We start from the raw sequence: 24,642 nt of genomic DNA, 5'->3' as shown, positions 1-24,642 counted from the left end.
GGCCGCCGGGACTCGAGGAATACGCCGGGAGGAATACGCCGGGAGGAATAACGTCGGCGGCTGCGCCATTTACATTGTCTCGTCACTCCTGAGATCACTTGCGTTTCATTTTGAGAGGATTGATCCCCCCAAAAATCTTGTTTTTGCACCGAACGGTTACATTTTGCGCATTTGTGGCGCCCTCTATGGGTCAAAGTGGAAATGCTTTTGGGGATTCGTTGAGTAAACCACCCTCGACATGTGATTCAAATTTGGGATTGATTGGACGTTTCGTTTGTGATTTTTGGCATTTTAGGTAAAACGGGCTACTCCCACTAACTTTGGAAGCCAATTACGGATGAACGGTAAGGAATATCAAAATGCCGTTTGGGTAGGTTTATCGCATGGGTCCATAGATCACGTGTACCGATTTTTGTGAGATTTGAAAAAAATCTGTAGGAAAAGGTGCAAAAAGTGTGTTTTGAAGAAAATTCAAAATGGCGGAAAATCTATCGTGACGCAAATGGGCGTGGCCTATATAGGGAGATGCGTCGTGACCCAAGAATCCATGGAAAAATTAATGTTGATTTTAAGACCTACGGTTCTAGAGTTATAGGCCAAAACGTAAAGGGGGCTGTTATAGCGCCACCATGAGGCCGACTGGTGTAATTATTTTTACAATAATTCCGAACAATATTATGAACCTCCCCTCCAAGTCTTGTAACTCTAGCTCTTATGGTTTCTGAGAAAAAAATACTTGAAATCTAGTTTTTTAGCCCTCTATACCTGGCTTTTGCGTCAACGTTCTGATTGGTCAGACACGTCAACAAAGTGATTGGTCAAGCTTCACGTGACACGTGGCTATAAACACATTATAAACACTTATTGATGACAAAATGTATCAAAGGCGCCGCTACCTTCACACAGGTGTGATTTTTTATGTAACATGTAACAGAAGGCGCTGCGTACCATCCATGCACTTCGACGGTTAGGAGGGGGATATGTGTATATGGCACTGGTGCAGTGGTTATTTCAACAGCATCGCCTCATGGCGAACAAGTTTGATCCAGAAGTTGATGACAATGCTATTGCGAGTCAATTCTCCGTTTGAAAGCATTGCATTGTGACAATTGCACATTAATATTATAAGTATTCCACTCGACCTGTGCATGTTATTATATTTGTAAATATACTGTATGTAACATGTTTGAAGCCATGAGAAAATATGAACTTGTCCTATTCACATGAACTGTAACGGGTCTGATTTGGGGGGGTAATTGAATCATTGATGCCACCCGAGGTTACTAATAGAGGGTGTGGTACACAACAGGGGGGGTGAACGAAACAAACCGTTTGTGCACGGAGGAGGAAAGCAGAGACCTGGTAGCGCCAGTTTATACCGTTTTAGTACTAAAGTTTAACGTGACACTAAGCTGCAGCCTAGGTTAAAAGACTTTCGAGCCCAGCGGAGTGGAACCTGCCGTTTCTGACGGGCCGTGGGATCCGAGCGCCGTTGTGGTGTTTCGCCGGTCGGGATTGGAGCCGACAGCCGAAGCCGGTGAGACCGAACCAAGCAACCTTTTCTTTGGAATACAATTAGAGGGGTACCCCGACATTTAGATATTATTTGGGCCGCATCGGGCACTTTCAGCTGCAATACCAAAACGTCCTGTTGGGCAGAGGGGTGCTACTGAGCAATTCTGTCTATCAAAATACATGGGCAGAAAGTTTCGTGATGTAAGCAAACATGCCATTTCTGAGATGGCCTGTTCAGACACGCCCATTCTGAAAATCTCTGAAATGAGAATGAATGACTGAATGTTAAAAAAAAATCACACCCAGTGTGAAGTGGGCGGTGTGTGGTCATCACAACATGACTTTAAAAAAAGGATAAATGACTTTTTTTAAAGTCCATACTGCTATTCATAGGGCTGCACATGTGTCATGTGTTTCGCTAGCCAATCACAATCCTGAATTTGCAAAGTCAGCCAATCACATTACAGTTAGTGGTGATGACACTAGCTGTAATGTGATTGGCTGACTTTGCAAAAGTATCGATTTGCATTAACAATGGAAGGGTTAGGGGGTATACACATTTTTTGGTCGGTGTCCAAAACTCACTTATAGGGGGCGGCTACACCGCCCCAAAAACTGCAGGGTTGCGGAGAGTGAATTTAATGCCTTTGTCAAAAAGTGTGGATTTTATTGCTGAGAAGCTAGCCCTTTTCTTAGCATCCTCATATGTACCTTGAAGAAGATCCATCATCCATCCTGTAGTATCTCAGCAAGAAGTGTGGACAAGAGCGTCCCTCTCGGCCAGGCCAATCACTCTTACAGTACATTGTAGCGACAGGAACTTATTTCTTGGTTCTCCGTCTTGATTTTAAGATAATCGTTTTCAGATTGGAGCAGTCTCATCTGTATTTCAAGGTTGTTCAGCCGGTCGCTATGGTCAGAGAGGGTCGTTTCCATTGCAATCAGACGTGGACCGAAATCCTTTACCTTGGCTTGAACAAAAGTTTTTTTAGATCAGACAGTGATGTTTTTATTTCAGCTGAAATTGCTGCTCTGTTCTTCTCCAATTCAGCTATCAGGTCCGATATGGGTAGTGGAGCTGCCGCGATGGCTTATCTAGTGGCCAAGGCGTCTGGTTTATTCTTGCCACCGGACATTTAAACCAAACTTAAGCTGAACTGTAGTTTGTGACAGCAGTGCTGCATGGATATTCGTTAGGTTTACTGACGGTGTGGATGATAAAGGATCATTTAAAAAAAGAAGGGCTAGGAGCTGCTCTCTCGTGCGTCTGCCTCACTCAGCCGTCATACCCAGAAGTCCTCTAAACCACTTTCAACCACAGTTTCCCAACAGGAATACTTCCTCCATGGTGATTACAGAAGCTCCATAGCTGGCGATGCCCAACTTCTCCCTGTTCACCTCCAGCTCAGCAACGAGCAACTCAAACCTGTCGGTGATCTCCTTAGGCAATATGTAGGAGAGTTCCGCCCCCCACGTTGCTCTCCAGCGTGGCGTTAGGGACGTCCATGTGGACGTCCCTAACGCCACGCTGGAGAGCAAGGTGGGGGGCGGAACTCTATCCGAAGCGCTTTACATTGATTGTGCCATTAACCCATTCACACACACATTCACACACCGATGGCGGAGGAAACCATGCAAGGCACCAACCTGCTCACCGGGAGCAATTAGGGGTTCAGCGTCTTGCTCAAGGACACTTCGACACTAACTCTAGGGGAGCGCCCCAGCCCGGGATCGAAATGCGAACCTTGCGGTTTTACAGTTCACTCTACCCAGCCACTCTACCCCTGAGCCACTGCCGCCCATGTGGTAACCGGTCCGTATTTGTTCTTGAGGAAGAGAGGCGAGCCGCAGCACTTCAGCTCTCCTCCGGCCAAGATGGCCACGCGGTCGCCCTGTTGCTCGGCCTCGTCCGTTAAGTGCGTGATGATCAAAATGGTGCGCCCGTGCTTCTCCTCCTGCAGCAGGTCCCAGGTGGCGCGCCGTGCCGAGGAGTCCATGCCCGACGAGGGCTCGTCCAGCATCACCACTTTGGAGCTGCCGGTCAGGGCAATGCCAACCGACAGCTTTCTCTTCATGCCACCAGAGAGGGTCTTTGTGCGGGCATGGCGCTTGTCCTCCAGGTTTAGGATTTCGATGATGTGATCCACTTGGGCCGGGATCCGGTCTCTGGGGGAGCCTTTCAGTTGTGCGTAGAAGAGCAGGTGCTCGCTGACTGTCAGGTTATCAAACAGGATGTTGTGTTGAGGACAGAGACTCAGGCTGCGGCGGATCAGAGCCATATCGTGACAGATGTCATAACCGTTGATGTAAGCCCGTCCACTGGTGGGCGGGAACAGACCGGTCAGCATGGACAGCAGGGTTGTCTTTCCGGCCCCGTTGTGACCCAGCAGTACGGTGATCTGTCCCTCAAACATGTTTACCGTGAGGTCCCGTACAGCCTGCAGCGTCTCGTTGCCCACTTTGAATTCCTTGGTTAGATGTTTGATCTTGACCCCGGAGACCAGTCCGGTCGGTTCCTCCTCCATGAACTCACCCTTCACAGTGCTCCCAGCGACCTCCTCTTCCTCGTTCCCGCTGACCGGAGCCGTGCGGGGGCTGCTGCGCCAGTAGGAGGGCAGGATGAAGAAGTAGTATGGCAGCGGTACTCCGTACTCGCCAGGGAAAACGGCCTCCACGTACCCCGCCACCAGGCTGTACAGCAAGGCGTCTAGCAGCAGCATCCCCAGGACATGGGCCATGGACAAAAACTTGATCTCATTGTGAATTGTCAAAGATTCAAACAGGTTGGACCACTGGATTCCCACCCCTATCTTTTCAAAGGATCGAATGGCATGGGCCCCCAGACCCATGGCCACGTTGGAAAAAAGGCAAGTGGATGTCTGCTGGGCAAGGCTCAGCATCGCAAGGGGCAGGATCATGTGAGGCAAGCAGGTCAGGATGTAGATAAAGGGGCCTACTTTTTCTGCTATAGGGGTCCGTGAGAAAAAGGTACTGATCATGAAGCTGAAGTTGATTGTGGCTACAGCAAAGATCAGCAGGAAGACAAACACCAGTGTGGGGTCACTGTTGCTCAATGCAGCCCGGGAGTCCCTAAAAGGAATGCACAAGGACAGAGTGAAGAAGAAGACGGAGATGGAGAGGCTGGGGAGGAACGTGAGAAACCAGGCGCTCCAGTGGAGCCAGCTGCTGAGACCCATCATGCGCATGTACTCCTTAAGCCTATTCTCCTTCTCCTGCACCACGGCCCCTACCATGTGGCCAAAGGTGTAGCTGAAGCTGAGCACCAGCAGTATTGGCAGAAAAGATGGTGCCGCCTCCCAACCCAAAGCAATGAGGATGCCTGAGAACAGCAAAGGCAGGGCTATTTCCAACAAAATCCCCAAGATCTGACGTTTCCGCAGCACATAGTTCTTCCACAGCAGCAAACCAAGCTGCCGCATGAGACTCATCTTCCGTCCTTTCTGTAATTGTTTCTTGTTAACGGTGTAAAGACAGAAATATGTTGTCGCTTCTTCCTTCACTGTCACTCGATCGAGATTGATGTTATGAGAGACATTGATGTTATGTCCATGGGCGGTGTGTGGTCATCACAACATGACTCACTAAAAAGTAAAGTCCATACTGCTATTCATAGGACTGCACATGTGTCATGTGTTTCGCTAGCCAATCACAGTCCTGAATTTGCAAAGTCAGCCAATCACATTACAGTTAGTGGTGATGACACTAGCTGTAATGTGATTGGCTGACTTTGCAAAAGTATCGATTTGCATTAACAATGGAAGGGTTAGGGGGTATACAAATCTTTTGGTCGGTGTCCAAAACTCACTTATAGGGGGCGGCTACACCGCCCCAAAAATTTTTTTTGGGGTACGAGAGACACTGGGGAGTCCAAAAAATACCCAAAGAAAATCATGGTGTGTCTCCTTTAATGTTTTTCAATGTTTTTTTTTACTATGGCTATAAACATGCATGAGATTATTAGTTACAGTACAAACTCACCTAATATGACGCCATAACAGACACACAAAATAATTTCTCTCAACAACCACAGATAAGAGGTGTGCTGGAAGTGGTTTTCAGGGGGCGCTGGGTATTGGCAAATTAATGTATGTAGCTGAATGGTTAAGCTCCTTACACACCGGGGGCGAATAATATGTTTTTTTTTAAACCTTATAAAGTCAATGCAAGCTTCCATGGAGCGAAAAAGCGAAGCGAAAAAGCGTCTTTTAATTATTCGGAACGAGTCCGAATTTTGCGCATATTCGCATAATCGCCGGTGTGTAATGACCTGCTCCCCCTCTGCGCTCCTCTGTTGGCAGCACTCAGCTGGGTGAAGATGAAAAACTGAAGTTCCCCCACGGCATTAGATTTCTCAACAGGCCTGAAAATGAAGGCCCGGCCCTACCTGGGCCCTACTGGGCCGGCCCGAGGCTCAGCCTAGCCTGAACAAATAACTATACTTTTAGGCCTGACAACCCATAAGGGTATCATTATGTGCTTAATGTCCTCAAAGTCACGCATCCAACAAGCTTGAGCAGATTGAGCAGATTGGACCTTCCGGGAGGAGGCCTCACATCCGGTTTATATTTCAATCATGATCAGAGCTTCCGAGTACCAGACTGTATGACCGGAAACATCTGAAAATTGTGGGAGGCAACAGTCTGGCCACGTGAGACTAGGCTGCTAGAGGCATTTGATTTTTTTTGGGGGGGGGGGGTAATAGATTTTTTTTTCTTCTTTTTTTTTTCTTTTTAATCATGTGGCCCTCATTGGCTGGTGCCCCAGGGCACTCGCCCCCCACGGCCTATGGATGATCTGGCCTTGCATCATCTGCTTGTGAGGAATTTGCAAAATTCTCAATATTGCATCAAAGTGTGCCTGCAGTGCAATGGCACACTAGACGCGTCGCAATTCAGGGCAATTGCAGAGTGTGGTTGCGCCGACGCGAGTCGCGGGTCGCTGCCGCCGGGACTCGAGGAATACGCTGGGAGGAATACCGTCGGAGGCTGCGCCAATTACATTGTCACATAACTCCTGAGATCACTTGCGTTTCATTTTGAGAGGATTGATCCCCCCAACATAAGGTTTTTGCATCAAACGGTTACATTTTGTGCATTTGTGGCGCCCCCTATGGATCAAAGTGGAAATGCTTTTGGGGATTTGCTGAGTAAACCACCCTTGACATGTGATTCAAATTTGGGATTGACTGGACGTTTTGTTCGTGATTTGTGGCCTTTTTTGTAAAACGGGCCCCTTCCGCTAACTTTGGAAGCCATTTATGGACGAACGGTATGGACTATCAAAATTCTGTTTCAGTCCAGATTATCGCATGGGTCCAGAGATCATGTGTAGCGATTTTTTTTTAATTTGGAAAAAATCTGTAGGAAAAGGTGCAAAAAGTGTGTTTTGAAGAAAATTCAAAATGGCGGAAAATCTATCCTGACGCAAATGGGCGTGGCCAAAACGTAAAGGGGGCTGTTATAGCGCCACCATGAGGCCAACTGGAGTGATTCTTTTTTTAATAATTTCGGAATAAATTATGAACCTTCCCTCAAAGTCTTGTAACTCTAGCCTTTACGGTTTCTGAGAAAAAAAAACTTGAATTTGAGTTTTTTCACTTTTCCATTAAAGTGGATGGGGACATTTAATGCACTAATAAATCAATATCAATAAAACTATGCAACCAATCTCTTAGAAAAATACAAGCACACGATTCCCAGTGAAGCCGGTCATTTTGACATATGGCACTAAATTGGGAAAAATAAAGTGTGGGAGGAGATGCGGTTCAAAGTATTGTTTATCTAGTAGTAGTACTATAGTAGACTATAGTAGTACTATAGTCTGGTTGCCCTGTTAGGGCAACCACACTAATAAAGGCAGGAGGACAATAATAATAGTAATGGCATTAAAACAATGGCAATATATATATATATACATATATATATATGTATATATGTATATATATATATATATGTATATATATATATATATATATATATATATATATATATATATATATATATATATATATATATATATATATATACATATATATATATATATATATATATATATATGTTTTTTTTAATAAGGTAAACCATTGGGTCAAATTAGTCGACCAGTAAAAATCAATAGTCGTGAAAGCCCTAGGCCGGTTACATGTCGCCATGTTACATGGGGCCTGATCAGCTTCGGTCGGGTCGCCTGGTGGAGGGTGTCTGTTGCAAGACCCGAAACACCCAGTGACTCCAGGAAACAACACTTATGATGATGTGTCTAAGTGCATCAGTCGTTGTTTTATTGACTAGGAGAATATTTTCAACAGATTTTAATCATAAAATAAAAATCGACACATAGTGAGCTTGTAGGTTGTAGTCCATGGGCCCAGGTCAGAATTTTCACTAATCAGGGACACTCAAGGTGGCAAATTCTAGTTTGGTATTTTGAAAAGGTCTATATCCCTAGATAATATTTCAACATGATAACCCTTCCCAAGTAGTAGCTTAGTCCTAGTTATCAGCCTTCAATGACACCAACCATAGATCCAAAGAATGAAAAAATCGCCTAACCTTTTTTGAATAGAACATGTCATACAGAGGGAAAAAAACATTATTCAATCTCTTACATTCACTTATTTAACCACATGAACCCTAGCATGCCTATTCTGGGGCAAACATTCAGCAAATGGCATGTCTACAAGCTCACAACACTTCACGTAGTGATACGATGTGAACAGCATTTTCACTAATCGGGGTCACTCAAGTGCAACATTTTGCAAAATCTAGTTTTGTATTTTGAATAGGTCTATATCCCTAGATGATATTTGATCATGATAGCCTTTCCCAAGTGGTAGATTAGACACAGTTATCAGTCTTCAAAGACACCAACCATATATTCAAATAATGAAGAAAGCGTGCCACTTTTTTTGAACAGAACATGTGATACAGAGGGGGGGGGGGGGAATAATTTTCTCTTTCATTCACTTTAATAATAATAGAATAATAACTAGAAAAAGTGCTCCTCGGAGCACAAGTCTCCGCCAGCAGACTTGTGTTGGGAATGTTGGGAATGTTCTAATTCTTATGTTCTAATTCTTACAAAAAATAGAACATGTTACTGTGTCATAGTAACATGACACAAGTGTCCTATCCGTCTGTATAACTGTCCTATCCGTCCTGTCTGTATAAGTGTCCTATCCGTCCTGTCTGTATAAGTGTCCTATCCGTCCTGTCTGTATAAGTGTCCTATCCGTCCTGTCTATGTAAGTGTCCTATCCGTCCTGTCTGTGTAAGTGTCCTATCCAATTGTTACAGTATCCGCCATTTCTCAGCCATTTCGTGATTATTCCTGTCTTACCTCACTTTGAAAGAGGCACAGACTCTTTCAAAGTGACACATGTATTTATAGGCCGCTATACGTCACTAGCCAATCAGATCACACTATTTCACCGTATTGTCACGTGTGGCTTGACCAATGTTAGTCCCAGTTTCAGAAAGTGAAAACAAACTCTCCTGGCGGAGACAATAATAATAGTAGCTTGAATGTATATGGCGCCTTTCAAAAACAATGAACAACCAACAGCCAAACTAACAAAACAACAAACAACTACAGTATATGCCATAAGCCTGAGAGAATAGGTGTCTTTTCAAGACACACAGCCTTAAGAGTCCAGTGTTGCATGAGCATGGAGCAGGAGCATGACCAATCCCTATTGGGAGAGAGTTCCACAGGGTGGGGGCTGCCACACTGAAGGCTCTGTCCCCGACAGAGCCTTCAGAACAAGGTTCAGAACATGGTTCACTTGTTTGCCTTAGGGACAGAGAGGAGGTCCAAGTCTGTGGACCACAGGGTCCGTGACAGAGTCGGTTTATGGAGTAGGCTTGAGAGGTACTTTAATCAATGATCATCATCATCATCATCATCATCATCATAACTGTCATACCAATATCAATTCTTCAGTATTCGTCATCGTCATCATTATCATCATCATAATCAATCAGTTCCACTTCCTCTTCCTTCTGATTGCTGCAGGTTTGTAGCTTGCACATTTTTGTGCACTTTAATTTGTTGGCAAGGCAGGAACAGTCTGGAAGCTTGCAGGTCCGTACACACTTGCAGGCCATAGGTTCCAGGACAGCCATTGGTGCTGAGGCTGACAGGCTGGTGGTAAATGCTAAATGGTGCATTTATATAGCGTTTTTATCCAAAGCGCTTTACATAGATTGTACATTACATTCACCCATTCACACACCGATGGCGGAGGAAACCATGCAAGGCACCAAACTGCTCAGAGAAATTAGGGGTTCAATGTCTTGCTCAAGGACACTTCGACACTAACTCTGGGGGAGCCCGGGATCGAACTAGGAACCTTGCGGTTTCCAGTTCACTCTACCCGGCCACTCTACCCCTGAGCCACTGCCGCCCCATGGTGGTGCATGTGGAGTGGGCTGTTCATGTGAAACAGTGCAAGAGAGTTGTCATAGTCTCCAATGACACACACACCTTCACATTACTGCTATACTACACCCCATATACTTACTTCCAAGCACTGAGGATGAAGGAGATCTGGCAGCAGTATGGCACTGGTGAGAAGCGGCGCATTCTCCCACTGCATCAAGCAGTCTCTCATCTTGGAGCACCACTAGCCAAGACAGTGATCAAGGCACACATCCTGACTGGAGATGACTGCATGAGTAAGGTGGGGACCAAACATGCAGCTATGGCTTTTGACCCAGTGCAATATCTGACAATCTTTGGAGAGGCAGACACCTTGACCGAACAAGACACAGCGTTGACAGAGAAGTGTCTGGGCAGGGTCCAGTTCAAGTACAACATTTGATGACCTCAGGGTAGAAAACTATACCTGTGCCAGTGCTGGAATGGATGCTCTCCCTCCCACAAGTAGTGTGATCAGAGGCCACATCCAAGGTGTCTTTCTGGCGCATAGGGCTTGCGAACTGTTGCGACAGCCAAGGAACCTCAGGCAAGACTAGCACCAATGGAACATGGATGGGAGGAGCACTTTGGTACACTCCTGCCATCTAAGTGTCTGAAGGCCTTACCACCAAGTCTGCTCACAGCATGCAAGTATACAGGCAAGTGTGACACTCGCCGATGTGGGTGCCGTGCTGCTGGAGTTCCATGCATCATATTCTGCCATGGAAACATTTAAAATCCATCCTGTAAAAGTCCATCACACTAACCAGCATGCACACATATAGTGCACTTTGAGAGGAATTGTTATTTGATTTTGAGTTACGATTTTATTTGTATGTCTTTTGTTAGAAATAAAACAAATCATTATTGGAAAAAAAATACGATGAAAGTTATTGAGTAATTGAGTTATTGAAAAATTGCATTGACTTACATATTTCAATGACAAGATGCTCCTTAATGGTCAAAACAATATCAGAAAGGAATTATAAATGCCAGAATTAGTTTAATTAGTCTTATTACACCTGTTTTTAGTCCTAACAATGGCCAAGTTATGGCCAAGGTCTTCGAAATAGCAAGATGACCTTGACCATGACCTTTCAAGGTCAACATCACCCAAAGTGGTCATAACAGAAATTAATTCCCCACCCCACAATTAGTCAACATGGAGGTATTGCATGTGTATATACACTCAGAAACAAAAAAAGTTGGATTTTCATCATAGGCGATGGCGGACATTTTTGATTTGGCCATTGCGCCATTCGTGGCACTATGGCGGATGAGAACCTCTGTGATTTTTCATGTCTAGGTACCCATTGACTCAGTTCAAGTGAGAAATTCTCCTAACACCAAATTGAGAACGGTTCTATTGGCCAGGTACAGAACTACTGTGCAGATAATGTGGGGAGATAATGGCAAAAACATGAATGTCCTAAAAAAGTATTAAAGCTACTCATTTGAAAAGGTTATCATGTTTCAAAGTACTTATATGGACCCTACAAACAAAATGGTGCCAAAGAGATTTTGCCACCTTACGTGTCCCTGACTTCTCGTCTGGCCCATGGACTATTGGCTTTAAGTGGATAATAAACAGCCCACGTGGCACAGCCCATTACTCTGGCCCTGGAGAAGTTGATACATTAAATAAAAAAATACAAACTTCCTCATGAAACCCCCAAAGCAGTGGTGTAAAGTAACTAAGTACATTTACTCAAGTACTGTACTCAATTTTGGATTTTTACTTTACTGGATTATTTCCAAATTTCAGTGCTTTTACTTCTACTCCACTATATCTCAGCGGCAAATATTGTACTTTTATTCCACTACAATTATATGAAAACTTTAGTTACTAGTTACTTTGTAGATTTTGATTATTATTACAAAATATATACAGTAACCATTTCAGCCCTATATACATTTCGGCCATTTGAAAATAGCCGATCTACAAGCTCACAATGTGTCGCGATGCGACGCATTGTGAGCGTGTAGATCTGCTATTTTCAAAAGATATCGATACATTTTGAAAACTTGAAAATATGAAATTTCTCATAATTAGTATGTTTACTTTTGGTACTTTAAGCACATTTTGATACCAATACTTTTGTGCTTTCACACAAGTAATGTTTTTAATTCTGGACTTTTACTTGTAACAGAGTATTTCTACATTGCGTTATTGATACTTTTACTTAAGTAAAAAATGTGAGTACTTTTTCCACCACTGCCCAAAAGCTACAACAGTGGCATTTTTCGACGTCGTGTCGTGTGTTGTTGTCAGACGGCATGAGGTAGTCATGTTCCTCTTCTCTAAAGCCATCCTTCCTTTACAAACCTGCGGTTATCCTGTGACCTGCCTTTCTCTGCTGGCCATGGCCATGTTGACTTCTATTCCGTCTCATCTCTTGTGTCTTGTGTCTGAATCGTTTTCTCACTCTCTCGGAATAATTAAATATCACCCAGAGTTAATTAATGAACGCAAGCCTATACAGAGGAGACTCACAATCAATCCCTCAGCATTTTGATTTATTAAATTATGTTAAAGGAGGAGTTCACCCAAAAAAATATTTATTTTCTATCAATTGCACACCCCATGACGCCTTGAATACATGGATTTATTTAGTTTTTTGTCGCATTCCTAAGCCAATAATTTGATGCCCGGGTGTATTTCCGGTAGGAGACACAAAGAATCTACTTTGTGTCTCCTACCGGATACATTAGCCAGTAGGAGACAGGAATCAAATTATTAGCTTAGAAATGCGACAAAAACACAAATAAATCCATGGATTCAATTCAAGGCTTCATGGGGTGTGCAATTGATAGAAAATAAGTCCTTTTTTGGGTGAACTACTCCTTTAAGTTATTAAATAGTGGGACGTGGGATCTCTCAGGAGTTTGTGATGATGTGCGTTGTGATTACCTCCATGATACTCAATATAGTCCCCCTCCCAGCCTGGTTCTCCCTATGGCCCCGCCCTGCTCAGCAGTGGTGTAAAGTAACTAAGTACATTTACTCAAGCACTGTACTTACTATACACAGTTACTTTACACCACTGCCACGTACTATTTTGAGGTATTTATACTTTACTGGAGTTTTTCCAGTTTTCAGTACTTTTACTTCTACTCCACCACATCTCAGAGGCAAATATTGTACTTTTACTCCACTACAATTATTTGACAGCTTTAGTCACTTACTTTGCAGATATAAATTATCATATTATAAAACACATACATTAACCACTTCAGCTATTTTATAAAATAGCAGATTGGCTATTTTCAAACATTTTAGTACTTTTAACACATATACTGCCAATCCCGAGATATCTCGGGACATTAAATCCACCCGTTACCTGCGTATCCCGAGATATCTCGGGATCGTCTTTTTATGTGGTTTGATAACGAAAAAAAAAATGTTTGGTACCATCCTTGATTTTTTTTTTTCCCATGACGCTTCCGACCCATCCTATGAGAAAATTTCCGACAACCGTTTCCGGTTCGTTTTTTATCTTGAAAAAACAGTTTTTCCCTGGTTTTGGCTAAAGATCATGGTTTTCACACGGTTTAAAAAACGAATGGTAAGCTCCGGTTGTATTTTCTTTTCTTTGATCGACGAACGGTTATCCTCTTTGTGTTTAAAAACGATCTGATAGCCGATCGGAGGCTAAGCTAATCTAAGATGGCCGGTGGGGAAACGTCACAGCCACGTCACAGCCAAACGGATATGACGTTTGCAGCCTCTTTTGGCCGCTGATACCACAGAAGAAAAAGAAAAAAAAGTGTAAACATTATGAGGGCTCGTACGTCCGTCGTTGCTGTTCATAAACACCATCCGATCGCGGATTTTAATGGATATAATTTTTTTGTGAACGGTTCAAAAGGCTATAAAACTCAAAAACGCTGGCAGTGGGTGAGTACCTTATGAATAAACTCTGGCAGGGAATGTGTTAAAGGGTAAGTGATTTAAAACTTTGGTTAAAATAAGTGTTAAATAGCTCTATATTCTGATAGTACTCATTGCTTTAGAGTGTTTGTTCAGTAAAATAATTCTCCCATGTCTCTCCAGCTCTTTATCAAACAGAAAATGCTCTCTCCTGATTGGCTTACATTTTGTCACCTACCTGAAAATGTACTATTTTCTGTTTACTAAAGAGCTTGAGAGACCGAACAAACGCTCTGTAGCAATGCTTACTATCAGAATATAGCACTTAAACCTTTCTAAAAAAAAAAACACAAAAATATCACTTACCCTACCTTTAAGTGCATTTTGATGCCAATACTTTTACTCAAGTAAATTTTAGAATTCTGGACTTGTTAGGGGGCGCTCCCACCAAAACATGGTCGGCTAGCGTTAAACGCAGGTTGTGCGCGGCCACAGTTTTTTGCAGCCAGCGGATTCTAAAAAACGGGAGTGACGCGCCTGTCACTCACTTTCAGGACCCTCCCCGTATAGCCCACACCGCCTTCTGCCTTGAGCACCATGGTGCTTCCTGAGTCGCCCTTAGGGCGCGCTCCCACCGCACTTTTATTTTACCTCTGGGGCAGAATCTGCCAATGCTTTGTCAATGTAAACGCGTGGATTCACGCAAGAGCGGATCTTTCCGCCTGTCGCGCGCAGACCGTGCGTTTATCCGCTCTACACGACTTGTCCTAAACTGCTGGAGGCAGGAGCTGATTTTCCTCCTCTGCCCAATCGGGTGAGTCGAAGGCGAACCGTCCCAAGACTCAGGAAGCACCATGGTGCTCAAGGCAGCATGCAGGCGCCGGTGCGGGCTACGGGGAGGGTCCTGAAAGTGAGTGACAGGCTCGTCACTCCCGTTTTTAGCGGCGCTAGCCGCTCTATACCTTTAGGTATAGAGCGGATATTAGCCCTCTATACCTGGCTTTTGCGTCAACGTTCTGATTGGTCAGGCTCGCCAAGGTTCTGATTGGTCAGGTCCGTCAACGTTCTGATTGGTCAGGTCCGTCAACGTTCTGATTGGTCACTATTCATGACATCACTATGTTACTATTCATGACATCACTATGATGTCATGAATATAGAATTAGATGTCTATATAAACAATGACTAAATAAACAATGAGTAATATCTAGAAATATTTAATCATTTCATTTTATTATTCATTTGGCTAAAGTCTCCTTCAAGGTAAGTTATTTAAAGTTAGATCCTCAATTTAACTTTATCTTGGGAATCTTGGGATCTGTCCAAGATTCTTCCCAATATGACGAAGTGGCACTATTTAGTGCCACTGGAACCAGTGGCACTATTTAATGCCACTGGAAGCCTTGAAATAAATTTACAGAGATTTAATATTGTTTCTCTAGTAGAAACACATATCTATGACAAAATATATCAAAGGCGCCGCTACCTTCACACAGGTGTGATTTTTTAGAATCCGCTGGCTGCAAAAAACTGTGGCCGCACACAACCTGCGTTTAACGCTAGCCGACCATGTTTTGTTGCGAGCGCGCCCTAACAGAGTATTTCTATATTGCAGTATTGGTACTTTTACTTGAGTAAAAAATGTGAGTACTTTTTCCACCACTGTCCCTATATGGGGCCTGCCCTGCTCAGGCTCCCAAACAGCTCAGTTTGATTATTCAGGGGAGAAGAAGGTGATTAATCACAACTGTCTGCACAGGTTGTGATTTGGGCCTTTATGGGTGACGTACAAAACCTGTGAAAGCTTGAATGGTGACATTCTCTGGGGATACTATCACTGAATTAAATACTGTAACCCATTAAGACCGGGAACGCATCTCTTTGGCTATTCAAAAGTAGCAGATATACAAGCTCATAGAGATGGGCTTGTAGATCTGCTATTTTTTTGAAAAACATTGTGAAAATGTGTGCAAATCCTTGAATATATACTTTTTTTAAAGCCAACAACAACAAATGTTCGCTTTTCTTTGAAAATTTATTTTCAAAGATTTGCACACATTTTCACTATTTTCCCGGATTGAATGGGTTAAACAACTCACATTAATTACTGTTCAAATACTAAATCGCAGCTAAATTGAACTTGTAGATCTGCTTTTTGAAAATGTTGTAATATTTTTGCAAATCTTTGAATATAATATATATTTCTAAAGCAAACATTTCTAACTCTGTTACAACTTCTGGGGGGGGGGTCCCTGGAACAAAATATTTTTAGATGGGGGTCCACCACGGCCAAATATATTTTTTCCCCAGAACCAAAGATTTGAGTTACAAACGTTCGCTTTGAAATACATATATTAAAAGATTTAAACACATTTTCACGTTTCTCTTTTTCAAAAATAGCAGATCGACAAGCTCGTGGCGCGGCACTCGGTGCCGTGCCACGTGAGCTTGTCGATCTGCTATTTTTGAATAGCCAAAGAAATTTAAAAAATGACACGCAGATGCGTTCCCGGTCTTAAAGGGTAAATTATTATGTTCTGACGTGATTTCTGCTGTGCTGTCCAAAATGTAACCTAATCAGGCCAATCCTAATTTGCTGTACACTCATCTAATGACTCCTTAAATAAAAATGTTGTTCTTTCTCAAATCTAACCATTGTTTTGAGAGAAAACAAAAGTATTGGCATCAAAATGTGAGCGTGTAGATCGGCTATTTTCAAATGGCCGAAATGTATATAGGGCTGAAGTGGGTAATGTATGTTTTGAAATAATAATGAAAATATGCAAAGTAACTAGTAACTCAATTTTCATATAATTGTAGTGGAGTAAAAGTACAATATTTGCCTCTGAGATGTAGTGGAGTAGAAGTAAAAGTATTGAAAATTGGAAATACTCCAGTAAAGTAAAAATATCTCAGAATTTGACTTAAGTACAGTACTTGAGTAAATGTACTTTGTTACTTTTACGCCACTGGAAAATTGCTGTGATTTAAAGTAAGTAAATGAATACATCACTGACAGCAACATTCTTCCGTTAACGTGCTCTAAGACGCAGGGCTATAACCTTGAGAGGCAACATGAAAACTGGGCAACGTCGCCAGCTCTGTTGTCCTTCACGCCCCACTGAGCACTCCCGCACGCTCGCTCACCTCCCTTTTCAGGACAGGAGGATATAGCTTTGCACTTCAGGAAGATATTAAATATTCACCTAGACTATGGGAAAGGTCCTGGACTATGGGAAAGCTCCTGGACTATGGGAAAGGGAGGCTCGGGGGGCTAATTACCAAATCACGAGAGTGTGTGGGCGGTGTGTTGTGCACATGTATGCCTATTACATATATACATATATATATATATATATATATATTTTGTAGGGCTTTTCTGCCTATATTTTGATAGTATAGTGGAGAGTGACAGGAAACGGAGAGAGTGAGAGACAGGGAGTGACACACAGCAAATCCCACGTGCCTTGATCCATCAATGGCCACGTCATTAGAAAATCACTGTCCTTTAAGTTGTATTTTTCTTTTCACTGTGATTGATTTCACTGTATACTGTACACCATACATGGGCAACTGGCGGCCCGGGGGCCACATGCGGCCCCCACCTTCACTTAATGCGGCCCTTAGGTTAATATCGGAATACTGACACTGTTATTGCTGTTACAGCTGTTACAATTGCAAACATGCAAACATGACCCGCTTTAATTACTTCAGTCTATATTAGTAGCTTAATGACTAGTATTAAAATATTATTGTCTTTTTTATGTCCAATGTATTTGTATTTAAGTTCATGAAGTTAACATAAGTATAACTAAATGCATTTGAAATTAAATAAAAATGTCAGGATTCCAATTAAAAAAATAGCACAAAAAAAACAGGATTCCAATTCAAAAATAGCTAAAATTATGCGATTTGAGCTTGTAGATCGGCTATTTTTGCTACTTTTGTGTGACAAAGAATGGCGAAGTACGGCATCGATTTACGGAAAAAAGTTAAAATACAGAGATACTGTAAGAGGTGTCTGCCCGACAGTATATGCAATGTGGCCCTCTGGAGTGAGTGTGGAAATATAGTGGCCCTCGACATCATCAAAGTTGCACCAGCCCTGCTGTACACACTCCTGTCATGGCCACACGGAAGACAACAGATTATACAGCCTGGCACGAAACCACAATGTGCTGAGCCCATTATGTTGTAAACATGGCCCTGTGGATTAGGAAGGCTGACTGTGTCACATCCTACTGTATTCTATTCTTCTTCCACTAGCCTACAACACCAAGGTCAAAGTGGTGAGTGTGTGTGTGTGTGTGTGTGTGTGTGTGTGTGTGTGTGTGTGTGTGTGTGTGTGTGTGTGTGTGTGTGTGTGTGTGTGTGTGTGTGTGTGTGTGTGTGTGTGTGTGTGTTCCGGGGCCAGTGGACAGTGGGATTATTCCCTCGCACCAATAAGCAGACATAAGCCAATTAACCCTGGCCAGATGACTACCTACGCATACTGTACACCTTGGCCTTTGGGAGATGAAGTAGACTAGGTAGAGACATCCGGTCGGGGGGGGGGGGTGCCACTCCTGACTAAGGCATTTCAAACTCAGAGCAAAGCAGTTCAGTGTATAAAAGGGCAGACGAAAATTTAAACTCAATCAGAGCCTTCCCTTAAAATAGCCTGCCTCCGGTCTGGATCCCCAGAGATCTGAAGTGATGGATGAACTCGGTGAAACGCAACCCATTAGAAGCAGATTTCCCTGCTATGAAATAATCGCACCAGAGAGACTTACAACAACAAATGTCAGTTGGAAGCAATAACACGACCCTTAAAAGTAACAGGGAAAAGTCACGGCGAGTCGTTTGCAGCTCCTGTGTGTGTGTGCCGCTTCCAGTGGACTCTCGATTCGGGGTCAGTTACATCACCACAGAAACCCTTAAAGACCTGACGTGGTTGTGAAACAGAACATGTATACACCAGCTCTGCAGCCGGCCAGTGGTTGATTAAGGCAAGGATGAGCTGTTGACTTTCTGAGCGTTCTGCATTCTAAAAACGTGGACCCTTTCAGTGGAAACCACATGCATCAGATCATGTTTAATGTAGCCTGACGCATGGCTAATGAATCGTGCAAAATACGAAAGACGTTCGTTGAAACCGACCCCAGGTGTGACACGATGAGTGTGTGCTAACTGTTGAGGGGCGATTGAGGCATGACTGGCTCCACCTTCATAGTCACTTCTCTCTCGTGTACAACTACACGTTTTCACTTCCAGGCAGTTTGCCAAACCCAGCCAGCCAGAGAGGGGATTGTATGGGATATGGACTTCCCAGGGCTCTCTTAACACCCTGGGAAGGAAAGCGTTACAGGACCGCAGTGAATGGAGCAGAAACCTCTGGATTTTGCAGATGTGCAACTCCTAGGTGTGTGTGCACGCGTGTGTGGACACGTGCACATGCATACGTACAAAATAAACTTTAACTAACTAACTAAATATGTGAGTGTTTTTCAGTAAAATAGGAATTGAATATGGATCTATGCATAATGAAGGTGCAAACCTGCAGACAGTACAGACAGACTGGGAAGAAGAGAGGAGAGAAGTGTAGGTGTGTGTGTGTGTGTGTGTGTGTGTGTGTGTGTGTGCGTGCGTGCGTGCGTGCGTTCGTGCGTGCGTGCGTGCGTGCGTGCGTGCGTGCGTGCGTGCGTGCGTGTAATTGTGTTGAGACAGAATACAATGCTACCTCGGAGCCAAGCTCATCAGATCTGGTTTTCCGTTACTTCGTCATTAGCTGTTAATGACTGGCTGTATGACGTCATGGGACAGCCCTGTCCTAGTTCCTGTTTGCATACATAAGCAGTGACACCGGAGATGAATACCTCCTCTGGTCTGCTCTGCCTGGTGGAAGCAGTGTTGCCAGATTCTGTGAGAGAAACAAGCAAGCAGGTCTAGGAAAACCAGCCCAAAAGAAGCGACTATGGGCCACATGAGCACTTTAACATATACATCAGCTGCGATGCGACGCGCTGTGAGCTTGTAGATCGGCTATTTTCAAATCAAATCTTGCAGGGAAATTATAATAAGCAGATCTGGCAACCCTGGGTGGAAGACATGCACGTGGGGGCGGCGTGCTTTCGAATCACACCGCACTCTATCCAAAGTGCCTTTCAGATCGCCGTCTAAAACACCATTCTGTTTGCTGCGGGCTATCTATCGATAGCGATTACAACGCAATTATTACATTTCGTAATATTAGTTAGTTCTTTTAGATCGCCTTTTAAAACACCATTCTGTTTGCTGCTGCTTTTAACAGTATTTTCCCCCCTTTCTCTTCTGGATGATTTTCCTATGAATGGAGGTTTAATTGAACTGTTTACTGTAACTGTACATATATATATTTCTTTTCGATTTCTACTAGTTTATTTGCATAGTATTGTATATATAGCACTATGGCTTGTTTCCCATTGGGGTCCTTTAAATAAACGAGTAGAATAAAAATATATCTAATATTATTAAATATAGGTGTTTTAAAAGGCGATCAGAAAGGGGGGAAATAATAACTGTTAAAAGCAGCAGCAAACAGAATGCTGTTTCAAAAGGCGATCTAAGACGCACTTCGGATAGAGTGCGGTGTGATTCGAAAGCACGCGTGGAGACACACCCATGCACACATACTTGTGTACATGTTAGCGTAGAAGGGCAGGCACTGTGGCGCCAATGGCCTAGTTAAGGCGCGTACCACATAGGCAGGGGTGCACATAACTTTTTCGGTCTGGTACGCAGAAGAGCACCTGGACATGTGACTTGGTGCGCATGGCGCCCGTCCCGTTTTGTCAACGGGGGGGGGGGGGGGGTCAGCCCGGACAGTTTTGTCAACGAGGGGGGGGGGGGGGGTCAGCACGGTGCCCACCGGACAGTTTTGTCAACGGGGGGGGGAGAAAAAAAGGACGCTCTGCTTCTAAATTCCGCCGATTTTCGCCGTTTTTTTTTCTCACGCTGTTAGATAAAGCCCCCAAGGTTGGTGCCCTGTGCTGCTGCGCTGATTTTATCCGCCAGATTGGGACGTTCACGGCATATTTTGCACCATTACGGTGCGTTCATCATCGGTGACGAGTGCCTCTAACAGCCGCTGCTGCACGCAGCCAGCGAGGCGATGCGAGGCGACGCGAGTCATATCTCTCCCCCTGTACCTAATGGCTGTACATGGGGCCGACGGGTGCTTTAGAGTGATTGTGTGAGTGTGGCTTCAGGAAGTAAATTCCTAGCCTCGATCTCCAGGCTTTTATTTTTTAGTTTTGCTAAAAAATAAAAGCTTGGAAATTCCTGTCCCTGCTGTTGGTGCGCAAAAGCGCCTCGCGTCGCCTGATGTGGTGCGCATTTTTTATTTTGGGTGCGCATGCGCACCTGCGCACCAGTTATGTGCACCCCTGCACATAGGCTCTAATGTAGTCTGACAGCGAGTCGCGGGTTTGATTCCCGAGCCTGCCAGCCTTCGCTGTGTGTCACTCCCTGTCTCTCTCTCTCTCTCCCTGTTTCCTGTCACTCTCCACTATACTATCAAAATAAAGGCAGAAAAGCCCTATATATATATATATACATATATATATATATATATATATATATATATATACATATATATATATACATATACATATATACATATATACATACACACATACACACACACACACACACACACACACACACACACACACACACACACACACACACACACACACACACACACACAGTATATTATGTTCAGGCTGCTATGCGGCCTTCAAATCTAGTTACCTTCCTCCCACCCACAAGGGGGTTTTAATATAGGTGTGCAAATGTACAGTGACAAAAAAAATAAGGAGTGGGGGACATGCATTTTTCCAATAATTTTCATGTCATAGTAATATGTGTGGTACTTTGGCTTTGTCTTACAGATCCTGGGCGTCCTCTCCATCCTCTTCATCATCCTGTCCACCATTGCCTTGTCTCTGAACACCCTCCCAGAGCTGCAGACCACAGACGAGTTCGGTCAGGTCACAGACAACCCCAAACTGGCCCACGTGGAGGCCGTGTGCATCGCCTGGTTCACCATGGAATACCTGCTCCGCTTCCTGTCCTCGCCCAACAAGTGGAAGTTCTTCAAGGGTCCCCTGAACATCATCGACCTTCTGGCCATCCTGCCGTACTACGTCACCATCTTCCTGACCGAATCCAACAAGAGCGTGCTGCAGTTCCAGAATGTCCGCCGCGTGGTGCAGATCTTCAGGATCATGCGTATCCTGAGAATCCTGAAGCTGGCTCGTCATTCCACGGGCCTCCAGTCTCTGGGTTTCACCCTAAGGAGGAGCTACAATGAACTGGGATTGCTTATCCTTTTCCTGGCCATGGGAATCATGATCTTCTCCAGCCTGGTCTTCTTCGCTGAGAAGGACGAGGACGACACCAAGTTCAAGAGCATTCCGGCCTCCTTCTGGTGGGCTACTATTACGATGACCACAGTAGGCTATGGAGACATCTACCCCAAAACTCTTCTAGGAAAGATAATCGGGGGTCTGTGCTGCATAGCCGGAGTACTGGTGATAGCCCTGCCTATCCCCATCATTGTGAACAACTTCTCTGAATTTTACAGGGAGCAAAAGAGGCAGGAGAAAGCCATCAAAAGACGAGAGGCCCTTGAAAGGGCTAAGAGAAATGGTAGCATTGTCTCTATGAACATGAAAGATGTATTCACTGGTAAGGCAGAGTTTGTGGACATTTTGATGGAGGACGGAGAAAAAAAGAAGGAGAAATTGCAAGGCAACCATATCCCTCCCGGTAACCAGAAGGAGATGCCCAAACATCCAATGATGGAGGCCATCCCTGCCAAGACCTTCCAACCCAGCTTCCAGGAGAAAGCCAGGCCCTCCAGCCCTCAGCATCTTAACGCACAAAAGCTGGAGGAGATGTACAACAAGATGTCTAAGGCCCAGTCCCAACCTGACCTCGACAAAGACAAACGGCCAGCTGCCAAAACGGTCCAAAAGGGGACCGAGATAGAGATGTTAAGCATCCCCGGTGAACCCATCACGAGAGCTGAACACATGAAGAGCATATCCAGCATTGACAGCTTCATCAGCTGCGCCGACTTCCCGGAGAGCAACCGCTATGCTCACAGCCCCGCCAGCAACGTCTCAGGGAGGGTCAGCACCAATCCAGGCCTGGAGACAACGCTGGAGAACGAACACGAGGGATCTCAAGGCACCACAACGCCTAAGACAGGGCGAGCCTCAAAGCACGGCCCGCATTCCGACAACCCTGGAGACAGCAGCAACCCGCCCAAAAGCCAATCACTCAAGGTTGACTACAGAGGCAGGGAGGCAGGTGGCCCCTCCCCACCTCGCCGTAGGAGGTCAGGAGCAGGAGTCGTCTCAGATAGTTCGTCACTCCAGAGCCCAGAAGTGTCCGTTTACACAACCGCCAGCAACAGGACGCCCAACAAAAGCATCGAGACCTTGCTTCCCGGCATCTTCACGTTCCACGACGCATCCATCAACAAGTTCATCGACGCCGACACCGATGAGGAAGATCACTTTCACGGTGATGGTTCGGGTGCCAACCCCTCCCAAAGGCTCCTAGAAAAAGACAGCCCTAAAGTGAGCAGTAACCCCGGTCGCCAGCGAGGATCTAACCACATGGAGAGCCTTCAGAAGAGGCGGGCGAATACACTACCAGGGGGCGGGCAGGACAACCACGTGGCTCAGGAGTTGCAGTCGCTTCAGGGAGAGGAGAGGGAATGCTCTAACGTCTAAAATGGCAGCATCCCATCCCTAGACAAGAGACAGAAAATGGGAGCCAGAAGGGTGAAGATCAAATCAGAAACAGTGAAGAAAGAAGAATGAAAATCCACACAAGGAGCTACAGTTTTTTCTCAAGATAATGAGTCCGATATTGTCATCATGATGACACCAAAAACACAAACAGATTTCATTTCAAAATGACAGAAGTCCTCTGTGAAATAAGTAAAAACATATCTATAGTATATCTACATCTATATATTTATATATCTAGATATATGTCCAGATAGACAGATAGATACACGATAGATAGATATACGATAGATACAGATATACTTCTTTCCTGTCCTCTTACCAGGGACTGAAAACATTCAATTTAGCCGATGAGCACTCTCTCATTACAGTCTGATGCCCACGTACATTGTCTAGTGTTCGATGATGGCCCCTTGGGACATTCTCAAATATCCTTCGGGGTCCCTTGAGAAACAACGGTACAGACTGGGTGGAATATACAATGGCACAGTATAGACAGGCTGCAGGCAAACCACGCAAAGCAATGACATGCAGGACTGCAGAATGGTGGAAATAATTCAGCTGAGACAATACACATAAATACAGATAAAGCATTGTGTTTGGGGGAAATATAATTACTATACTTCCCATGTTTCTCTATCCGGAAAACTGGCCTTAGGTTATGTACTGGCATCCATGCTTTGTGTTTATGTTAATGCGTGTGCATGTCTGTGTACGTGCATGAATGTATGAGTGCAATAATTATATATATATATATATATATATATATATATATATATATATATATATATATATATATATATATATATATATATATATATATAATTACATTTAACTTGGATGCTGAGGGCAAAGAAAAATGCCAGGCGATCATTTTGTTTATCACATACCGTAGCCTTATTCACTAACAAAGACAACGAGAAAATTGCATTTGTTCACCACTTTAATTTAATAAAAAACATTAACATTACTGTCAATGAGGAATTTCCCCCAGTGAACAAAATGGTAGTCGTGCTGGGATTTCCCTACAGTGTGGAG

The 24,642-nt window shown here is 44.1% G+C and overlaps 1 protein-coding gene across 1 annotated transcript in view; it reads left to right on the top strand.

Annotated features, from left to right (window-relative positions):
• Nucleotides 1–23,586, top strand: part of LOC311048596 (potassium voltage-gated channel subfamily B member 1-like) — a gene marked incomplete at both ends in the record, with an annotated part of 82,116 nt that extends 58,530 nt beyond the window's left edge. The window contains one exon of the mRNA XM_084061859.1: nucleotides 21,733–23,586. Coding sequence (XP_083917985.1) covers nucleotides 21,733–23,586 — 1,854 coding nt within the window. The remainder of the gene's footprint in view (nucleotides 1–21,732) is intronic.
• Between the last annotated feature and the right edge of the window lie 1,056 nt (nucleotides 23,587–24,642).

Source organism: Gymnoscopelus microlampas (assembly GCF_963454915.1).
Source record: "Gymnoscopelus microlampas genome assembly, chromosome: 7".
Taxonomy (NCBI): domain Eukaryota; kingdom Metazoa; phylum Chordata; class Actinopteri; order Myctophiformes; family Myctophidae; genus Gymnoscopelus; species Gymnoscopelus microlampas.
This window is presented reverse-complemented; position numbering and strand designations above follow the sequence as displayed.